This window comes from Mustela nivalis (genome assembly GCF_964662115.1).
Source record: "Mustela nivalis genome assembly, chromosome: 19".
Lineage (NCBI taxonomy): Eukaryota > Metazoa > Chordata > Mammalia > Carnivora > Mustelidae > Mustela > Mustela nivalis.
Window position 1 is genome coordinate 24,044,195 of NC_139038.1, and position 20,449 is coordinate 24,064,643.

Consider the following 20,449-nt stretch of genomic DNA (forward strand, 5'->3'; position numbering starts at 1 on the left):
GAAGCAGGCTCCCCGCTGAGCAGAGAGCCCCATGTGGGACTCGATCCCAGGACCCTGTGATCATGGCCTGAGCTGAAGGCAGAGGCTTAACCCACTGAGCCACCCAGGCACCCTGCACCATAATTTCTTAAGCCAGTCCCCTACTGATGTCATTTGAATTGTTTCCATTATTGTACAGTTAAGATGAAATTTTGAGACTATTTCCTCCACTACATTTAGAATCCTTCAAATATACATTGAAAAGAAAATTTACCAGTCAGTTGGAGCTTAAAATGAGCCTAACCAGTCTGTTCTCCAAAAAGAAAATATCAGCATCATCCTGATCAGCGATAATGATTGCCTTCTCCTCAAAAAAAAAATTTTTTTTGTTAATCTTAGCACTTCACAACATCTATTTTCCAGCTTTCCAATATTCTTTGTAGGTAAAAGAGTTGAGATAGGAGTCAGATGTTTGCACTGAGCCACAGAAAACTCTTCTAAGAAAGAAAGTACCACTGCTGGTCAGTTGGGTGTGAAAGTATTTGTGGTCTCATCTGACATGCAAGTTCTATATCGTATAAACATCAGTGCGGAGGAGGGCTTAACCCACTGAGCCACCCAGGCACCCCTATGTTTACAGCTTTTTGTGTGCACGTACTCTTAGATAGACTAACACAACAGCTGAGAAATTCTGATAGAAACACTTCGGCTGGGCGCCTGGGTGGCTCAGTGGGTTAAGCCGTTGCCTTCGGCTCAGGTCATGATCTCAGGGTTCTGGGATCGAGTCCTGAATCAGGCTCTCTGCTCAGCAGGGAGCCTGCTTCCTCCTCTCTCTCTCTCTCTCTCTGCCTGCCTCTCTGCCTACTTGTGATCTCTCTCTGTCAAATAAATAAATAAAATCTTTAAAAAAAATAAAAAAAGAAAGAAACACTTTGGCTGCCTAAGACTTCCATGAGAAAGTTTGGTCTGTTGCTTTTGGTTGCTTTTTTGTTATCTTGGCTCAAAAGTGTGCATGCCAGACCAGCAAACCTTACATAGGAGACAGATAGGGTGGTACTCACTAAAGTGACAGATTCCGACACAGCTGGAGGTGACGGCAGACCAGTGTCCTGGGAGAGCAGGCCTGAAACTTGAACTCTCGCTTCTGTATTAGTCCTGGCAGTAGCCAAAAGAAGAGTGAGAAGTAGTAGTCTGACAACTGGGAGACGCAAGACATACCCAGAGGGCCTTTCCTGGATTGGTGGAGACATTCCAGAGGGAGGAGCCAGAGTGCTGGGCTAAGATTATGCTCAAAGTTTATGCAATCTCCTGCCACCCTCCAATTCATAGTTAATGATTTAAATATACTGCAAGGTTTTGCTGGTGGGGGGGTGGGGACTGGGAAAGTAATTTATTCATAGGAAGGGAAGTGACCATGGAGTTGCTGGAGGGTTTGGACTTGTGAAGGGGTAGTTTTATCTCAGAAGGAAGAAAGAGCAAAGTATGGAAGAGGACATAGAAGAGTTTTGAAATGGAAAAGAAAGAAGTTAAGTGGTGCATTTGAGTTGTTCTACACCTCAGAGAACCAGTTCCTGTGTTTATCTGTTGAACTGGTCAGGACTAAACATAAATGCTCTCAGGTTGCTCTTTTGCTCATATCCTGCAGTACTTCCCAGTTTACTCCAGGTAAAATCTCAAGTCCTTACCTTGTCTACAAGGAACTGTGTGATCTGGCACAGGGTTCTCGCTGACCCATCACCTGCTCCTCCCCTTACTCACCTGGGGCCACATTGGCACCCTTGCTTTTTTTTTTTTTTTTTTTTTTTTTTTTTTAACATACCATGCATGTTCCAGCCTTGGGATTTTTTCCACTTCCTGGAACACTCTTCCCTTAGATACCCCTTGGCTAAATCCCCATTTGATGAGGTATCCTATCAAAGAGGTCTTCCCTTACTACATTTTCTAAAATAGCATGCCTCAATTTTTCTCTTTAATCTGTTTTAACTTTTTACATCTCTTACCACCACCCTTAAGAGTAAGAAATTTGTTTTGTTTGCTGATATATCATTGTTGTGATGCGTTACAACAATTGTCTAGAACACTTACTGACAAATTTTAGGCATTTAATAAGTAATTGATGGGTAAATGAATAAATAAATAATTTTTTCAGTTACATGTGACAGAAACCCAATTTAGATTCACTTAAGCAAAATGAGGAATTTATTGGACTCTTTTTGGTTCAGTGAAGTTTTGGTTGTTGATTATTTGGGATTTTCTATGTGGATAATCATATAATCTGCAAACAGGGACAGTTTTACTTGTTTCATTTTTTTTACCGATACAATTTTTTAAATTTAAATTCAATTAATTAACAAAGAGCATATTATTAGTTTCAGAGGTAAACCTCAGTGATTCATCAGTTGCATATAACACCCCGTGCTCTTTGAATCCCATGGCCCCTTAATGCCCATCACCCAATTACCCAATTCCCCCACCCACCTCCTCCAGCAACCCTCAATTTGTTTCCTGTAGTTAAAAGTCTCTTATGGTGTTTCTCCCTCTCTGATTTTGCCCTATTTTTCCCTCCCTTCCCCTATGATCCTCTGTTTTGTTTCATAAATTTCATGTATGAGCAAAATCATATGGTATTTTTCTCTGATTGACTTGTTTTGCCTAACATAATACCCTCTAGTTCCATCCATGTCATTGCAAATGGTGAGATTCCCTTTTTTGATGGCTGAGTAATATTCCTATAAATATATATATATATCTCACATCTTTTTATCCATTCTTCTGTCAGTGAACATCTGGGCTCTTTCCATAGTTTGGCTATTGTGGACATTGTTGCTATAAACATTGGGGAGCAGGTGCCTCACTATGTTTGTATCTTTTGGGTCATAGGATATTGCTGGGTCATAGAGTAGCTCTATTTTTTACTTTTCAAGGAACCTACATACTGTTTTCCAGAGTTGCTGTACCAGTTCTCATTCCCACCAACAGTGTAAGAAGGTTTCCTTTTCTCCATATCCTCGCCAACATCTGTTGTTTCCGGACTTGTTAATTTTAGTCATTCTGACAGATGATAGGTGGTATCTCATTATGGTTTTGATTTGTAGTCCCCTCATGCCAAGTGATGTTAGCATTTTTCATGTGTCTGTTGGCCATTTGTATGTCTTCTTTGGAGAAATGTCTGTTCACGTCTTCAGTCCATTTCTTTCTTTTTTTTTTTTTTTTTAATTTATTTGACAGACAGAGATCACAAGTAGGCAGAGAGGCGGGCAGAGAGAGAGGAAGGAAAGCAGGCTCCCTGCTCAGCAGGGATGGATGCGGGACTCCATCCCAGGACCCCGGGATAATGACCTGAGCCGAAAGCAGAGGCTTCAACCCACTGAGCCACCCAGGTGCCCCTTCAGTCCATTTCTTGACTCTATTTTCTGTTTCTTTTTGGGTGTTGAGTTTGATAAGTTCTTTATAGATTTTGGATACTAGCCCTTTATCTGAAAAGATATTTGCAAATATATTCTCACATTCTGTTGTTTGTCTTTTGGTTTTGTTGACTATTCCCTTTGCTATGCAAAAGATTTTATCTTGATGAAGTCCCAAGAGTTTACATTTGCTTTCCTTTTCCTTGCCTTTGAAGATGTGTCTAGCAAGAAGTTGCTGCAGCTGAGGTCAAAGAGGTTGCTGCCTCTGTTCTCTAGAATTTGGATGGGTTCCTGTCTCACATTGAGGTCTTTCATCCATTTTGAGGGTTTTTTGTGTATGGTGTAAGAAAATGGTCCAGTTTCATTTTTTTGCACCATTGTTGAAGAGACTGTCTTTTTCCCATTGGATATTTTTTCCTGCTTTGCTGAAGAAGAGTTGGCCATAGATTTGAGCGTCCATTTCTGGGTTCCGTGTTCTGATGCACTGAACTATGTGTCTGCTTTCATGCCAGTACCATACTGTCTTGATGATTACAGCTTTGCAGTACAGCTTGAAGTCAAGATTTGTGATGCCACTAGCTTTGGTTTTCTTTTTCAGTATTCCTCTGGCTATTCAGTGCCTTTTCTGATTCCAGACATATTTTAGGATTATTTGTTCCAGCTCTGTGAAATATGTCAGTATTTTGATAGGGATTTCTTGAAATGTGTAGATTGCTTTAGGTAGCATAGACATTTTAACAATATTTATTTTTCTAATTCATGAGCATGGGATGTTTTTCCATTTCTTTGTGTCTTCCTCAATTTCTTTCTTAAGTATTCTGTAGTTTTTAGAGTACAAATCCTTTACGTCCTTGGTTAGAGCTTCTTGTTGGATAGACCGTTTAATTATGGTATACTGTCCTTCATCTCGTATTACAGCCTTTGGTTTGAAATCTAATTTGTCTGATACATGGATTGCCACCCCAGCTTTCTTTTGATGTCCAGGAGCATGATAAATAGCTCTCCACCCCCTCACGTTCTTTCTTTCTTTTTCTTTTTTTTTTAGTTTTTTAAAAATTCTATTTATTTATTTGACAGAGAGAGAGAGAGGAAAGTAGGCTCCCTGCTGAGCAGAGAGCCCGGTGTGGGGCATCTCAGAACCCTGAGATCATGGCCTGAGCTGAAGGCAGAGGCTTAACCCACTGAGCCACCCAGGTGCCCCTACATCCCCTCACTTTCAATCTGGAGGTGTCTTTATGCCTAAAATGAGTCTCTTGCAGGGGCACCTGGGTGGCTCAGTGGGTTAAATGCTTCTGCCTTCAGCTCAGGTCATGATCCCAGGGTCCTGGGATTGAGCCCTGCATCAGGGTCTCTGCTCAATAGGGAGCCTGTCCCTCCCCCCCACCCCCCGCCTGCCTCTCTACCTACTTGTGATGTCTCTCTGTCAAATAAATAAATAAAATCTTCAAAAAAATTTTTTTAATAAATAAAATGAGTCTCTTGCAGAAAGTGTATGAATGGGTCTTGTTTTTTTCTGATACCCTGCGTGTTTTGAGTGGAGTTTCCCATTTACATTCAGAGTAGTTATTGAAATATATGAATTTAGTGCCATTGTATTACCTGTAAAGTCACTGTTTCTATATATTATCTCTGTTTATTTCTGGTCTTTGTTATTTTGGGGCTGTCTCTTAAAGGATCCCCTTTGATATTTCTTGCAGGGCTGGTTTAGTGATCACAAATTCTTTTAGTGTCTTTCTTTCTTTTCTTTTTTTTAATCATGTTCTTTTAGTTTGGCCTGGAAGTGCTTTATCTCTTCTTCAATTCTGAATATTGCTTGCTGGATAAAGTATTCTTAGCTGTATATTTTTCTCATTGAGCACCCTAACTATATCATGCCAGACCTTTCTGGCCTGCCAGGTCTCTGTGGATGGGTCTGCTGCCAGTCTTATGGTTCTACCCTGGTGGGTAATGACGTCTTGTCTGGAGCTGCTTTCAGGATTTTGTCTCTGAGATTTGGAAGTTTCACTATTAGATGTCAGGGTGTTGGCTTATTTTTACTGATTTTGAAGGGGTTCTCTGGACCTCCTGGATTTTGATGCCGGTTTACTTCCCCAAATTAGGGAAGTTCTCCAGTATAATTCGCTCCAGTATACCTTCTGCCCCACCCTTTCCTCTTCTGGGATCAAAATTATTCTAATACGGTTTTGCTTTATGGTATCACTGATCTCTTGAATCATCTCCTTATGATCCAGTAGTTATCTCTCTCTTTCTCAGCTTCCTTATTCTCCATCATTTGTCTTCTATATCACTGACTCTCTTCTGCCTTATTTATCCTAGCAATTAGAGCCTCATTGTTTTTGTTTTGTTTTTTAAAGATCTTACTTATTTATTCATGAGAGACAGAGAGTGCAAGAGAGAGGCAGAGACAGAGGGAGAAGCAGGCTCCCTGTGTAGCAGGCAGCCTGATGTGGGGCTCAGTCCCAGGACCCTGGGATCACTACCTGAGCTGAAGGCAGATGCTTAACTGATTGAGCCAACCAGGCACCCAGAGCCTCTATTTTTTTAAAAATTATTTTTATTGGGGCGCCTGGGTGGCTCAGTGGTTTGGGCTGCTGCCTTTGGCTCGGGTCATGATCTCAGGGTCCTGGGATCGAGCCCTGCATCGGGCTCCCTGCTCCGCAGGAAGCCTGCTTCCCTCTCTCTTTCTCTCTCTGCCTGCCTCTCTGCCTACTTGTGATCTCCGTCTTTCAAATAAATAAATAAAATCTTAAAAAAAAAATTATTTTTATTAACATATAATGTATTATTTTCCCCAGGGGTACGGGTCTGTGAATGATCAGGCTTACATACTTCATAGCACTCACCATATCACATACCCTCCCCAAGGTCTACAACCCAACCACCCTCTCCACACCCTCCCTTTCCCCAGCAACCCTCAGTTTATTTTATGAGATTAAGAGTCTCTTATGGTTTGTCTCCCTCCTGATCCCAACTTGTTTCATTTTTTTTTAATATTTTTTTAAAAATTTATTTATTTGTCAGAGAGAGTGAACACAGGCAGACAGAGGGGCAGGCAGAGGCAGAGGGAGAAGCAGGCTCCCCGATGAACAAGGAGCCCCATGCGGGACTCGATCCCAGGACCCCCGGATCATGACCTGAGCCAAAGGCAGCTGCTTAACCAACTGAGCCACCCAGGCATCCCATCTATCTAGTTTCATTTTTTCCTCCCCTACCCCCAAACTCCCCACTCTGCCTCTTGAATTCCTCATATCAGGGAGATCATATGACAATTGTCTATTCCTGATTGCCTTATTTCCTCTAGTTGCATCCACGTCATTGCAAATGGCAAGATTTCATTTCTTTTGATCAGAGCCTCTATTTTTTATTGCATCTCAGTAAGTAATGTTTTTTATTTTGACCTGATTACATTTTAGTTGTTTTATTTCTCCAACAAGGGATTCTCTAGTCTTTTATGCTTTTTTTCAAGCCCAGCTATTATCTTTGCAATTGTTGTTTGAATTCTAGTTCTGACATCCTACTTAGATCCACATTCATGAAACCCATGGCAGTGAGTACTGCCTCTTGTTTTCTCTTTTGGGGTGAGTTCTTCTATCTTGTCATTGTTTCCAGAAAAGAACAGAAGAGAGAGACATAATATAAAAATAGCAACAACACCACCAGAAAAATATACACTAAGCAAATCAGAAGAGAACAGAAACAAAACAAACAAACAAAAAATCAAACAGAAGTTGAACACAAACAATAAAGTAGATCCTCGGTGTATTTTGGTCTGTAAGAAGAAACTCAATCCCAAAATAGGAAAGAAAGAAAGAAAAAATATATATATATACACACAAAAATAAAATTAAATACAATGTAGGAAGCCACAAATGAAAAATACATTTGTAAAACATAAATGTAAAAATGAGAATTAAAAGAGACTTTAAAAAAGAATTGATAAAGTAAGAAAATAGCTGGAAAGGGAAAAAAATATAAAACCGAGAAACTAAAGAATAATAAGAAAAAAGCATGAATGCTGATACTGCTTTCCCCCCGAGAGCTGGAGTTTTGCAGTAAACTTAGTATTAGCTGGAATTTCCTGCTGGTATCCTGGGGCAGGGGTCCGTTGCACTGATTCTCAGGTGTCTTTGCCTTTGCAGAATCACACTGACTTTGCTGGGAGGCTGGGTTCAGTGCGAGTGGCTCCGAGCCAATGTGGGGCTGAAAATGGTGGTGCCCTGATCTCAACCCCAGAGCTGAAAGTTCGTGCTGTTCCCCCTGCCCACCCCATCTAGTGGGCCCTCACAGAAAAGCAGTCCATCACTCTTGTCTCCCTGATTTCTGTCTAAACTCTGGGTTCACTGAGGCTGTGGCTGAGCATTTTTAGCTTAGGCACATGACCCTGTTTAGAGTCTCCAAATGTTATAGACTCCTGTGGCACATACCTGTGCCATTCCTCCTTGGGGAGGGGGGTCTCCTCAAGCATCCATTCTGCCTCATGCTGGGCCCCTGCTGAGAATGCAGTCGCTAGCTCCTGGACTCACTGTTTGCAGCCAGCTTCCCTGCTCCAGTGCTTGGGGAACTCCACCACACTCAGGCACCCCCATTCTTTTTGTGATGCTGGGGATCCTGAGACCACGCTGTCTCACCTGGGATTCTGCCCTGCTTCACACCCTAAACATGTTTCATGTAAAATTTCTGGTTTTGTGCTCTGCTGCTTATAATACTTTCCAGTACCTGGCTTAGGAAGCGCCCCCCCAGTTTATCTTCTGATATATTGCCTTGGATTCATGTCTACACACCTCCTATCTTCCAAAAAGTGGTTGCTTTTCTATTTGTAGAATTGTAATAATCTTTTCTCAGATCTCTGGTTGATTTCATAGGTATTCGGAATGATTCGGTAACTGTCTAGAAGAATTTCAGGGACCAGACAAAACTAGAGTCCCCTACTCCTCCTCCATCTTAATGCCTCCCCCTACTTCTGTCTTGCAGATCTGAGTGCCTTTTATTTCCTTTTCTTGCCTAATTGCATCACCTAGAATTACAGTATTATGTTGAATAAGAACGGTAGGAGCGGATATGCTCCTTTGCATTTTCCCCGATGTTAGGAAGAAAGCGTCCCGTCTTTCATGCTTGAGGGTCATGTGAGCTGTAGGGTTTTTGTAGATGCTGTTTATCAAGTTAAGGAAGTTCTCCTCTATTCCTCTTTTTCTGAAAGTCTTTATCATGAATAAGCCTTGAATTTTGGCAAATACCTTTCCTATATCAATTAATATAATCGTGATTTTTATTTGTTAGCCTATCAATAAGGTGGATTACCCTGATTGATTTTTTTTGATGATTTTATTTATTTATTTGAGGGAGGGAGTACATGAGCGAGGGGAAGGGCCAGAGGGAGAGGGAGAGCAGACTCCTCACTGAACAGGGAGCCCGACACAACATGGGCTCAATCCTAGGACTCTGGAATCATGACCTGAGTTGAAGGCAGGTGCTTAACCAACTGAACCAAAAATTGATTTTTGGATTGATTTTTAATCACTAAACCAGCCTTGCTTCCCTGCAATAAACTCCTATTGGTTCTTGTGTGTATGTATTTTTATATATATATTGATGAAAAATTTTCAGTCATTATTTGAGAAACTTTCAGTCATTATTTATTTTCCAGCTCTGTCCTCTTTTCCTCTGTCTCTCCCCTTTTGGGATTCTGATGATACAATATTAGTTCTTTTGTAATAGCCCCACAGGTCTCTGAGGCTCAGTTCTTTTTATTCCTTTTTTTTCTTTTCTTCTTCTTTTTGTTTTTGTTTTTGTTTTGGTTGTTATTTTTTGTTTTGCTTTGTTTTGTTTTCCATTCAGCTGGCTTCTCTCATTACTATTGGGTAATTTCTATTCTATCTTCTAGTTCACTGATTATTTCCTTCTCTTCCTCCCATTCTGCTGTTGAGTCCACACAATTAGCTTTTTATTTCTCTTATCATATTTTCTAATTGTACTTTTTAGTTTTAAAATTTCCATTTGATTCTTTTTAATATTGTCTATTCATTTGCAGAAGCTTTGATGTTTCAAGCATATGTATTTGTAATTGCTTGTTGAAGCATTTTTATCATGGCTGCTTTAAAACCTTTGTCAGGTGCTTCTAACATCTTTGTCATCTTGGTCTTGGCATCTATTGGCATCTATTGATTATCTTTTTTTTTAAATTCAGTTTGAGACCTTCCTGGTTCTTGGTATGGTGAGTGATTTTCATTTGAAACCTGGATAGTTTTATATTATGTAATCAGATTCTCAGTCTCATTTAAACCATCCATTTTAACTGCCTTTGTTCCACAGTGTTCTGGCAGGGAAAGTGAGAGGGCACCACCTCATTAATGCCAGATAAATATAGTAGTCTGGGTTCTCATTAATGCCAGATAAATATAGTATTCCAGGTTATCCACTAAGTCTCCAATGAAACTGGGATTGGGAGGAGTTGCTTTTTAGTACTGGATAGGGTGAGTTCCAACTCCTTATGTGGTCTCTACTGACACTGGCTTGCTCCCTACTTGGCATTCTCTGATACTATCCCAGTGGAGGGTGCGGGGATACAGCCTCATGAGAGTAGGAGTCTAAGCTTCCCATTCTACCTTTGTTGGCATAAAGATGGGTGGAGCCATGATTTTTTTCTGGGGTACTTGGCTAGCGTAGAGGATTTGATGTTTTAAAAGTATTCTGTCTTGCTGGTCTGCTCCTTTCTTGGCCTTTTGGTGAAAGACAGCAGGCTTTTTCTGAGTTTTTTGTTGTTGGTGGTGGTGGTACCGTTGGTGTTTCCAGGTTTTCAGCTTTTTCAACTTCAAGTCTAGGACATATGGGCCAGAAAGAAAACCCAGGGAACTACCTTTGTGTCATTCCTTAGGTCCCAAAGTCTGTAACCCAAAGTCAGTCTGCCTTCCTCTCTATACCTTCCAGAGTCTTATGTTTGTTTTATAGGAATGTCAGGACTTTTAGTTGTACTTAGCAGGAGAAAAGAGAAAGGTCTATCTCCTCCATCTTCCCAGAATAGAGGTCATCCCATCTCATATTTTAAAAAGATTTTATTTATTTATTTGACAGAGAGAGAGAGAGAAAGAGAAAGTGAGCACACACAAGTGGGGGGAGGGGCAGAGAGAGAGGAAGAGAGAAAATCTACAGCAGACTTCCTACTGAACAGGGAGCCCAACACGGGCTGATCCCAGGACCTGAGATGATGACCTGAGCCAAAGGCTGATTCTTCACCAACTGAGCCACCCAGCTGCCCCCATCTCATTTTTTGAGGTTAAGATAGCATTGATAGCATTTTTAGACAAGAACACTGCTAAAAAGAAAATCACAGGCAAACTGAAAAACTGAACATAAATAAAAAGCCTAAAGTAAATTATTAACAAACTGAAATCAGCAATGTACAAAAACCAAACATCCATTCTGACCAGTTTGAGATTATACTAAAAATGGTAAAAGGAGGGGGCGCCTGGGTGGCTCAGTGGGTTAAATAAAGCCTCTGCCTTCGGCTCAGGTCATGATCCTGGGGTCCTGGGTCATGATCCTGGGGTCCTGGGATCGAGCCCCGCATCGGGCTCTCTGCTCTGTAGGGAGCCTGCTTCCTCCTCTCTCTCTCTGCCTGCCTCTCTGTCTACTTGTGATCTCTGTCTGTCAAATAAATAAATAAAATCTTTAACAAAAATTAAAAATGGTAGAAGGAGGGGTGCCTAGGTGGTTCAGAGTTGATTCAGTGGGGGCTCATTGCCTTTGAAAGTAAATACAAATAGAAGGGAATTTCTTTGTATGATAAATAATGGATATCAACAACTTAATTTGATACTGAAAAATTAGAAACATTTTTTTAAAAGATTTTATTTATTTGACAAGGAGAGATCACAAGTAGACAGAGCAGCAGGCAAAGGGAGAGGTAGAAGCAGGCTCCTACTGAGCAACGAGCCTGATACGGGGCTTAATCCCAGAATCTGGGATTATGACCCAAGCTGAAGGCAGATGCTTCTGAGCATCTGCCACCCAGGTGCCCCGAAATATTAGAAACATTTTATGGTAAAATGTTGGAGGCATTTAATGAATCAGGAATAAGGCTATAGCCTCTATGCCTAATTAATATTATACCAAAGGCCTTTGTTAGCCCATTCCAGGCCAACTAGAATGCAAGTACTTTAACTGTGCACTCATTACTGAATTTCAGATAGGTAGAACAGGGCCCAACACATAACAGGCATTCAGTAAATATTTGTTAAGTGAGTGAGTGAAGAAGCCATGTCTATGAAAATTACATACTTAAAAAAGCCCAGGAAAACAAAGAATAAATATTTTTATATATGTAAGTAATATAAATATTTTTATATATGTAAGTAATTCATGTTAATTTTAAAATTCTAGCAACATAGATAAATGCAAAGAGGATGGTAAAAAAACAATTTCAAATCTCACCATGAAAAAGCAACTGTTAATAACTCTGGGCTCACATCATTTTACATATTACACTGGGCATATTTACAGAAGGAAGGTAGGTAGATAAACTGATAAAAAGTGGGTCTGGGATATGCACAGTATTTTTTTTTTTTAATATTTTTAGTTATTTACTTGAGAGAGAGACAGTGAGAGAGAGCATGAATGAGGAGAAGGTCAGAGAGAGAAGCAGACTCCCCATGGAGCTGGGAATCTGATGCGGGACTCGATCCCAGGACTCCAGGATCATGACCTGAGGCGAAGGCAGTCGTCCAACCAACTGAGCCACCCAGGCGTCCCATATGCACAGTATTTTAAGTAAAATGATATTGAACTGTAACCCACAGGAAAACAATTGAAGAAAAGTGAAGAATAGTCAAATACCAGGAAGGTATTTATTTTTTATTTTTATTTTTATTTTTATTTTAAGTGGGCTCCATGCGCAGTGTGGAGCCCAGTGAGGGGCTTGAAATCATGACCCTGATCTGAGACCCTGATCATAACGCTGATCTGAGATCAAGCGTTAGATGCTTAACCAACTGAGTCACCCAGGCACCCCCCACGTAGGTGCTTCTTTTTTTTTTTTTTTTTTTAAAGATTTTATTTATTTATTTGACAGACAGAGATCACAAGTAGGCAGAGAGGCAGACAGAGAGAGAGGAGGAAGCAGGCTCCCTGCTGAGCAGAGAGCCCGATGTGGGACTCGATCCCAGGACCCTGAGATCATGACCTGAGCCGAAGGCAGCGGCTTAACCCACTGAGCCACCCAGGCGCCCCATGTAGGTGCTTCTTAACTAGACATGTCATTAGTTCTTAAAAGATCCCACCAAAGTTAAGGAAGACCCTAAGTGATTGGAATGATTTTTAAACCTACATTTTTTCTAATTAAACTGTATCAATCAATATCTACTTTAAGAAATTAATCAATTGGTTCATTCTGTTTCTCCTATCTCCCTTCCCCTAGCCCCTTGATTTTTGTTATATTATTGCTAGGTTTGGAGACCAGTACATTCTCTTCTATAACCATAGTTTCCTCAGTTACCAAGCATTAGTTTATGTCACTGATTCCCAAGGTTGGGGGGGGCGGGGGAAGTTGTACCCTAAGGGGATGTAAGGGAATGTCTGGAGACATTTTGCAGTTGTCATACCTGGGAGGAATGCTATTGGCATCTAGTGGGTGGAGACTAGAAGGGCTGGTAGATATCTTACAGTACACTAGACAGCCTCTGCAACAAAGAATTAATTATCCAGCTCCTAACCTAAATGCTATGGCTAAGAAACCCTGATCTAATGTCTAAGTGGGATTCAGTGCTACCAATAGTCCTTTTCATATAGCTTCTCTTTCCTTGTATTCTTTACTGTTTTTCTTTATTAGCTGAATTTAACATCTAGGAGATTTTTTTTTTTTTCTTCACAAGGGCTTATAATAACTGTGTTCTCTTGCTTGGTTGATAATGCCTGCTTACTGAATTTATATGGAGAATAACTTGGCTGGGTTTGAGTTTCTTATGTTAAATTTTCTTTCCCTCAGAAAACTCTGGACCTTGTTCCACTGTTATTTGGCATTAAATATTACTTTGGAGGAGCCCAAGGTCAACCAAGTTCTTTTCTCCTGGTATGTGTCTGTTGCACAATAAAAAAATGGACTGGCCTTTGTCCTTGGTTCTTGTCACTGGAGACTCTAAATTCTTAGAATTCTTGAGTAACAGGAGTGCCTTTGTTATTCATGAAACCCCTTAAAGATTTTATGTATTTATTTGTCAGACAGAGAGAAAGAGAGCACAAGCAGGGGAAGCAGGGGGCAGAGGGGGAAGCAGACTCCCTGCTGAGCAAGGTGCCCAGTTGTGGGACTGATTCCAGGACTCTGGAATTATGACCGTAGCCTAAGGCAGACGCTTAACCAATTGAGCCACCCTGGCATCCTTCATGAAACCCCTAAATGACACCCAAGTTTATCCTAGCAAGAGGACTCAGGAGGAAGAGTCTGGTCACCAGAAAGGTCAACCATGTGATTACAAGGTTGGAGCTTTGAAGCTAGCCCAGTGCCTGGGGAGAGAACTGGAGATTGACTGTAGTCACTTGGCTAATGATTCCCTGATAAAAACCTGGTGAAGCTTCCTGTTTGTTGAACTCATCAAATGTACTGGGAGGGTGATGTGCCCTGATTCCATGGGGAGGGAGCACAGAAGCTCTATATTTGGGACCCTCTCAGACTTTGCTTTATGTTTCTCTTCATTTGGCTAGCACTGATCTAAGTTATTTGTAATAAAACTGTACTCCTAACTATAGCTCTTCTTTGAGTTCTTTGAATTCTAGTGGCTTAAGGAACATGAGGGAGTTGTGGGACCCCCTGATTTTGTAGCCAGTTGCCCAGAGGTTTAGGTGGCCTGGGAACCCCTGAACCTGCAGTTAACATCCAAAGTGAGGAAAGTCTTATGGGGACTGTGCCTTTAAACCTGTGGGTTCTGATGCTAATCCCAGTTAGTGTCAGAACTGAATTCAAATGTAGTATTGTAAAGCCTCACTTACTCTTCCTGGGTGCTTATGTAATTTTTTTCTTTGTTCATAAGTTAATAAACTTCAACCAGTGGTATCTTGATGTTGTTAGTCCTATATCAGATCTTACCTAGAAAAAAATATGTTCTATTGTTCTGCAGATCCTTTTTCTTTTGTGCTAGTTTATAGTCATTCTCAATTATTGGTCATTCTCCATCATTCTTGTTGGTAATGTTCCTGACTTGGATCCTTGGGCTCTCCAAGCAGTACAAATTGACTGGGGCCAAATGGAAATTTCCAGGCAAGGCTCGAGCATAAGGGAGACACCACAAAGAGGGTCCTTCATGCTGGCTCTCAGAACAAAGGCCAGGAAAGTTTTTAAGGAAGCTAAGGCAGGATAGGAGTGACTTCTAAATGATGAGGGAGGAGAAGGCAAACTGAGGACAAAGCACAAGCTCACACCTCACAATCCCGTCCTCCCCACTCCCAGGTGGGCAATGGGTGACATTCCCCAGGCCCTCCTGGCTGCCCTAAAGCTAAGGGAAGGAAAAACAAATGGTTAGCTTAGAGCAGATCACTCTCCAGCAAGACATGTGTCTCCCTCAGTTATAAATGTCTTAGTAATTTAGAAGAAAAAAGCATTTTTAAAATAATTTTATTTACTTATTTAATAGAAAGAGCGAGATTACAAGTAGGCAGAGAAGAAGACAAAGAGAGAGGGGGAAGCAGGCTCCCTGCCAAGCAGAGAGCCCGATTCAGAGCTGGATGCAGGACCTTGGGATCATGACCTGAGCTGAAAGCAGAGGCTTAACCAACTGAGCCAACCAGGTGCCCCAGGGGAAAAAAAAAAAAGCATTATCAATAACCTGACTTCCAGAAGGAAATGTGGATAAAATTAAATGTCCTTATGACCTGCAACCCATTGACAAATACTTGAGGCAGGCAAAGCTTCCTCCAGGAAGCACCCAACTGTCTTCATGTTAGTGCCTTGCTAGGGGGAAAAACCACCTTGGGTTGACAATAGCAAGGCCTCAGATTTCCTGTGAGTCTTCTTTAGCACGTGAAAATCCACTTCAAAACTCCCTTGTCTTTACTTCCCCCACCCCCAAAGTATATAATCAATTGCTTCTCATCACTGCACAGGTGACTCTTTCTGCCCAGAGGTCCTGTCCTCATGCTTTTATAAAACCACCTTTTAGGGCACCTGGGTGGCTCAGTCAGTTATCTGCCTTCAGCTCAGGTCATGATGCCAGGCTCCTGGGATCAAGCTCCATGTCAGGCTCCCTGCTCAGCAGGGAGTCTACTTCTCCCTCTCCCTCTGCCCCTCCATTTGTGCTTGCTCTCTCTCGTGTACTCTATCTCTCAAATAAATACAGTATTGAAAAAATAAATAAATAAAATCATATTTTGTACCAAAGGCATCTCAAGAATTCTCTCTTGGCTCTTGGCTCTGGACCTCACCTGCATTCACAACTACATAAGCGTGTGGGGGTGGGGAGAGATCCAGGAAGTTGGGCACACTGGGACAAAAGCTGCTTCTTCACGTCTATCGTTTCTCATTCGCATGTTAAATCTTCACCCTGGGTGTGTTAGTATTATAATGAGGGGAAAAGTCAGTGAAAGGTCAGTACTGGGGTCCAACTGCAGTCCCGTGACTTGGTCTTTGCCAGTGAAGTCCCTCTTTGCTGAGCATCCTGCTTTCACATTCCTGCAAGAGCAGAGTTGTATCAAGGATTGCTGGATTTTGTGGTGAGGATTGAGGGGACGTCAGTCCAGTCCCTGCTCTGTCTCAGTAACTTCAGTCCTCATGTGAGCAATCCATTTAATACCCTGGACTTCCATTCCCTTGAGATCCTGTCTCCCAGTGACCTTGAACCTACTGAGCCTCAGTCTCTCATTATTGTGACTGTACCCTATACCTTCTTTTCTTTCTTTTTTTTTTTTTTTTTAAGATTTTTTATTTATTTATTTGAGAGACAGAGATCACAAGTAGGCAGAGAGGCAGGCAGAGAGAGAGGAGGAAGCAGGCTCAGAGAGCCTGATGTGGGACTCGATCCCAGGACCCTGGGATCATGACCTGAGCCGAAGGCAGAGGCTTTAACCCACTGAGCCACCCAGGCGCCCCTCTTTTCTTTTTTTTAAAGATTTTATTTATTTATTTATTTGACCAAGAAAAAGGGAGCACAGGAAGGGGAGCAGCAGGCAGAGGGAGGGGGTAAAGCAGGCTCTCCACTGAGCAAGCAGCCTGATGCAGGGCTCAATCCCAGGACCTTGAGATGATGACCTGAGCCAAAGGCAGGTGCTTAACCATGAGCCACCAGGTGCTCCTACGCTGTATCTTCTTATTACACCCGTAGTACTACTCCCAAAATGTTTCAACATCCTTCCCCCTCCTTTTTTAGGAATTATGTAATTCCTCCTGTCTCGTCACCTTGTTTGCCTTTGCTGTTTTTATTAAGGTAATTCCTTGACCCCACAAAAATCTTTAGTTCATTGACTTGAAAACTGTCTTCTTCATGTGCTCATTTACCTCTTGCCCATCTTGGATTCTAGGTGCTACTCAGCTCTTTTGCACTGCTCTCCCTCACCATACTCACCTGGAAAAACCCAACTCTCTGCAGAACTTGACTGCTATCTCCCTATTCTTGGATTGCACATGAGCAGCTCAACATGCTTCAGGAGAAATGGTTCTGTGGAAACATAGTTCTGCCCTTAGGACATTGATGGCACTTGCTAATGGTCTTAAAAAATCCAAGCAGGCCCTCCTCACTGCTTGATAACCCCATTACATATCTCTAGTTGGAGATAACCATTTCCCACCTCCTGTTTCTGTAACCTTCACCTCTCCTTTCTCCTGATTTTCACTGAGATTTTTGCCAGAAGAGAATGTCTTCAACCCCATAGCACCTAATCAACCTATACTCCTACAGCTCTGCCCACACTCTGCATTCCTTCCTGGGACAATAAATACTGTCAAGTTCCGAGCTTGGGCCACCCTCTCCACTGTGTCCTCGACATCATCTGCTCTCCCCTGCTCAAGAACATTACTTCCTCAGGGCGCCTAGGTGGCTCAGTGGTTTAAAGCCTCTGCTTTCAGCTCGGGCTCTCTGCTCAGCGGGGAGCCTGCTTCCCTTCCTCTCTCTGCTTGCCTCTCTGCCTACTTGTGATCTATCTGTCAAATAAATAAATAAAATCTTTAAAAAAAAAAAAAAGCCTCTGCTTTGGGCTCAGGTCATGATCTCAGGATCCTGGGATCGAGTCCTGCATCGGGCTCTCTGCTCAGCAGGGAGCCTGCCTCCGCCTCTCTCTCTGCCTGCCTCTCTGCCTACTTGTGATCTCTGTCTGTCAAACAAATAAATAAAATCTTAAAAAAAAAAAAATGACTTCCTCTGTTACCTCTCTCCTATACCATCCATTTCTTCCTTTTGTTTGGACTAGGAATTATAGTAAAGAGATAGTTGGCCACAGACACATGTTAGTATCTCCTTTATTAAAATATCTTCTTCCACCTTTTCCTTCCTCTTATCCTTTTTATAGCAGAATTTCTCAAAATAGTTATCCAACTTGTTGTCTTTACTTCTTTATTCTGTCTCTCTCTCTTCGCCATCATGGAGAAATTTCAACCAGATAAACTAACAGCTAGAATAGTATAACAAATCCATATGTGTATCCATCATTCTGCTCCAATAGTTGTCAATGCATGGCCAATTTTGCTTCATTTATACCCCCACCCACACCTCCCTCTCCTTGCATTACTTGGAAACAAATCTAAAAATCATATCATTTTACTAATTCAAACCTGTGGCGGAATTTAACCTATTTTTCTGTTCCTGTACTTTCTGTAAACTGATATATTGAGGCCAGATCAGTATTTAAGCAAAAAGATTGCATAAATAGTATTGCATAATTCTATTACATGACATCTGGGGAACATAAAGTCTAGTTGGCTCACCTTTTGTGATGTTAAGCTATCGGTCTGATCCATCAATTACAAGGTTCCATCAGCTTTTCACCTAAATGCAGCTTTGGACAATCATTTCCTATATCAGTTATTTCATGATGATCCCTATTTTCTCTGGAATGGGGTCAGGTTTTCTTCTCTAGTACTCAACTGAAATGTAATCCCCTTCAAAAATAAAGACATTTTCAAAAACTGTTCTATAGGAAAATAGAGTTTTATAGTACTGTCTCAACTATTTTGTCAACAACTTACAGACAGGAAAATTTTAATTCTATTTCATATACATTTTGTAAGGAGGGAGCAAGAGGCATCTCATGGTGTCCCAGCAAGAAAATAGAAGCCTGGCCACTGGTCCAGGATTTACCTCTGAGTCTTAAAGAAAATACCAGCACTGGGCTTTCTAATCAGGTCTCTTACTTCAAAACCCATAGTCTCTTCACTTCATTGTGAGCTGTCTTATTAATTTATCTGAAGGACAGTGTTCTTCATCTCTATGGACAATAAGACTGACAAAAAGAGTAAAGACATTTTGAACAAACTCTAGATTCCCAGTGTGTTTTTCAAGGAGTGCTAGGTCTCAAATAAATAAAATCTAAAAAAAAAAAAAAAAGAGAGAGAGTGTTATGTTATGCTGTAGAAACAACTAACCCAAAGCTCAGAGGCTGAAGTCTAATGCAAAAGATCTGGGTTGATGGGCTTTCCTGGCTAGCTAACCTCCACACAGTGACTCAGGACCCTCATATTCAGGGACTCCACTCTCTCTCAGGCCTCCTATAGGCCCTGTGCTGGATCCTTTGAAATCAACCAACTGATAAACAGCAGAGCAAGAGCCAGAGCAAAGAGCTGAACGAGACAGTTGTGGAAGATCTCATATGAATTTAGGCTAGAAACTGGCCCAGCTGTGGACCCAGGAGGAAGAGAAATACTTTGGTGAGCATCCACATCAAGAAAGCAACAGTTTATTTTAATGTAAAAATAATACATGCATATGGATAAAAATAAAAGATACAGAGTAAGAGAATAAAGTAATTACCAAATGTGTTGCAAAACAAGGGGTGTGTATGTGTGTAAGGAAGTGGCTGGAATATATATGTAACTAGTTTTTCAAACAAGTCTTAAATCAAAACTTTTATTTTTTTTCCCAGTTTCTCTTTCCCCCTGCTGTAGTCAATATCCCTGTTCTATCCAATAGTGACTTCTTGCCATGATCCCACAATTAACAATCACTTTTAGTTATAAAAGTTTGTCCACTTAAAACTGTTAACCACAAACTCAATGTACATCGCGCCTGTTCTTTTCTGCCCAACGGAGGCTTGCTCTGTGCTTCGGGGGACCAGCAGTGGGCAGGAGGACTGGCCACTCTTCTGCACCCCTCCCACTCTACCACCTCGAAAAGAGACAAGTGGCGTGTCTGTCTCCCAGACATCTTTCCCCTTCCCTCTTCTAAGCTCTACATACTCTGTTGTTGGGGGTAAGGAGAAAAGACTAGGGCAGCAAGGTTTACCTCCTGTTGGGTCGATCTGTTCAAGCCCAGGTAACTTCGGGGAGTCTACTTGACCCGCATCTTTAGAACACCCTGTGTTGGGCTGCAGGCTTTTCCTTTCTTGTCTCTCTACCTCGTCTCACTCTCTGTGCCCTGCCATGTGTCTCTATTTCTCTTTCTGGCTCATTTCCAGAAATGGCCAGGCAGAAGGGGACATGGTCCCAAGAAAGTGATGCCAGTGTCTTCTTCCAGGAATTTCTACCTTTATAAGGGATTTCCTTTTTGTTCCTCTCAGCAAAGGTGTGCAAGTACTCTCTGCTCTCCGATCCCCAGTCTTTGGATGTAGGCCCCAAAGCAGAGTGGTGTCAAAGTAGCAGGACAAGTTGAGCCACCTTTTCACAAATCGGAGAGAATTACCTAACTTAGTCTCTTCTGACAGTTCTCTTTAGAAGGGAAAGGGCAGTGACTTAATGCCTCTTAATTCTTAGCTTTGGGCTTTAGTTGAGAAATGTGAAGAAACACCCGAAGTCTTATGAAGTATCATTTTTATATACATGTAGGATGAAAACATATATGTTAGTGTTTATATTATGTGTACACTCACATATGTATGTGTGTGTATGTACATGTATGTATATATATTCCCTTTTAAAACATGAATTGGTTTATAGTACACATACC

At 41.5% G+C, this 20,449-nt stretch overlaps 2 protein-coding genes across 6 annotated transcripts in view; one reads left to right on the forward strand and one right to left on the reverse strand.

Moving 5' to 3' along the window:
- Nucleotides 1-16,259, forward strand: part of ERI2 (ERI1 exoribonuclease family member 2) — a 50,918-nt gene extending 34,659 nt beyond the window's left edge. The window contains exon 10 of the mRNA XM_082714827.1: nucleotides 13,360-16,259. Within this exon, the coding sequence (XP_082570953.1) occupies nucleotides 13,360-13,521 (162 nt within the window). The 3' untranslated portion in view covers nucleotides 13,522-16,259. The remainder of the gene's footprint in view (nucleotides 1-13,359) is intronic.
- Nucleotides 1-20,449, reverse strand: part of ACSM3 (acyl-CoA synthetase medium chain family member 3) — a 53,062-nt gene that overhangs the window by 26,543 nt on the left and 6,070 nt on the right. For 2 of the 5 annotated variants that reach the window (XM_082714833.1, XM_082714829.1), the window contains exon 1: nucleotides 1,041-1,244. In XM_082714833.1, coding sequence (XP_082570959.1) covers nucleotides 1,041-1,229 — 189 coding nt within the window. In that variant the 5' untranslated portion in view covers nucleotides 1,230-1,244. Of the gene's footprint in view, nucleotides 1-1,040; nucleotides 1,245-10,804; nucleotides 11,021-20,030; nucleotides 20,161-20,449 lie in introns of those variants that run through there. The other 3 variants (XM_082714831.1, XM_082714832.1, XM_082714830.1) reach the window with 3 other exon arrangements.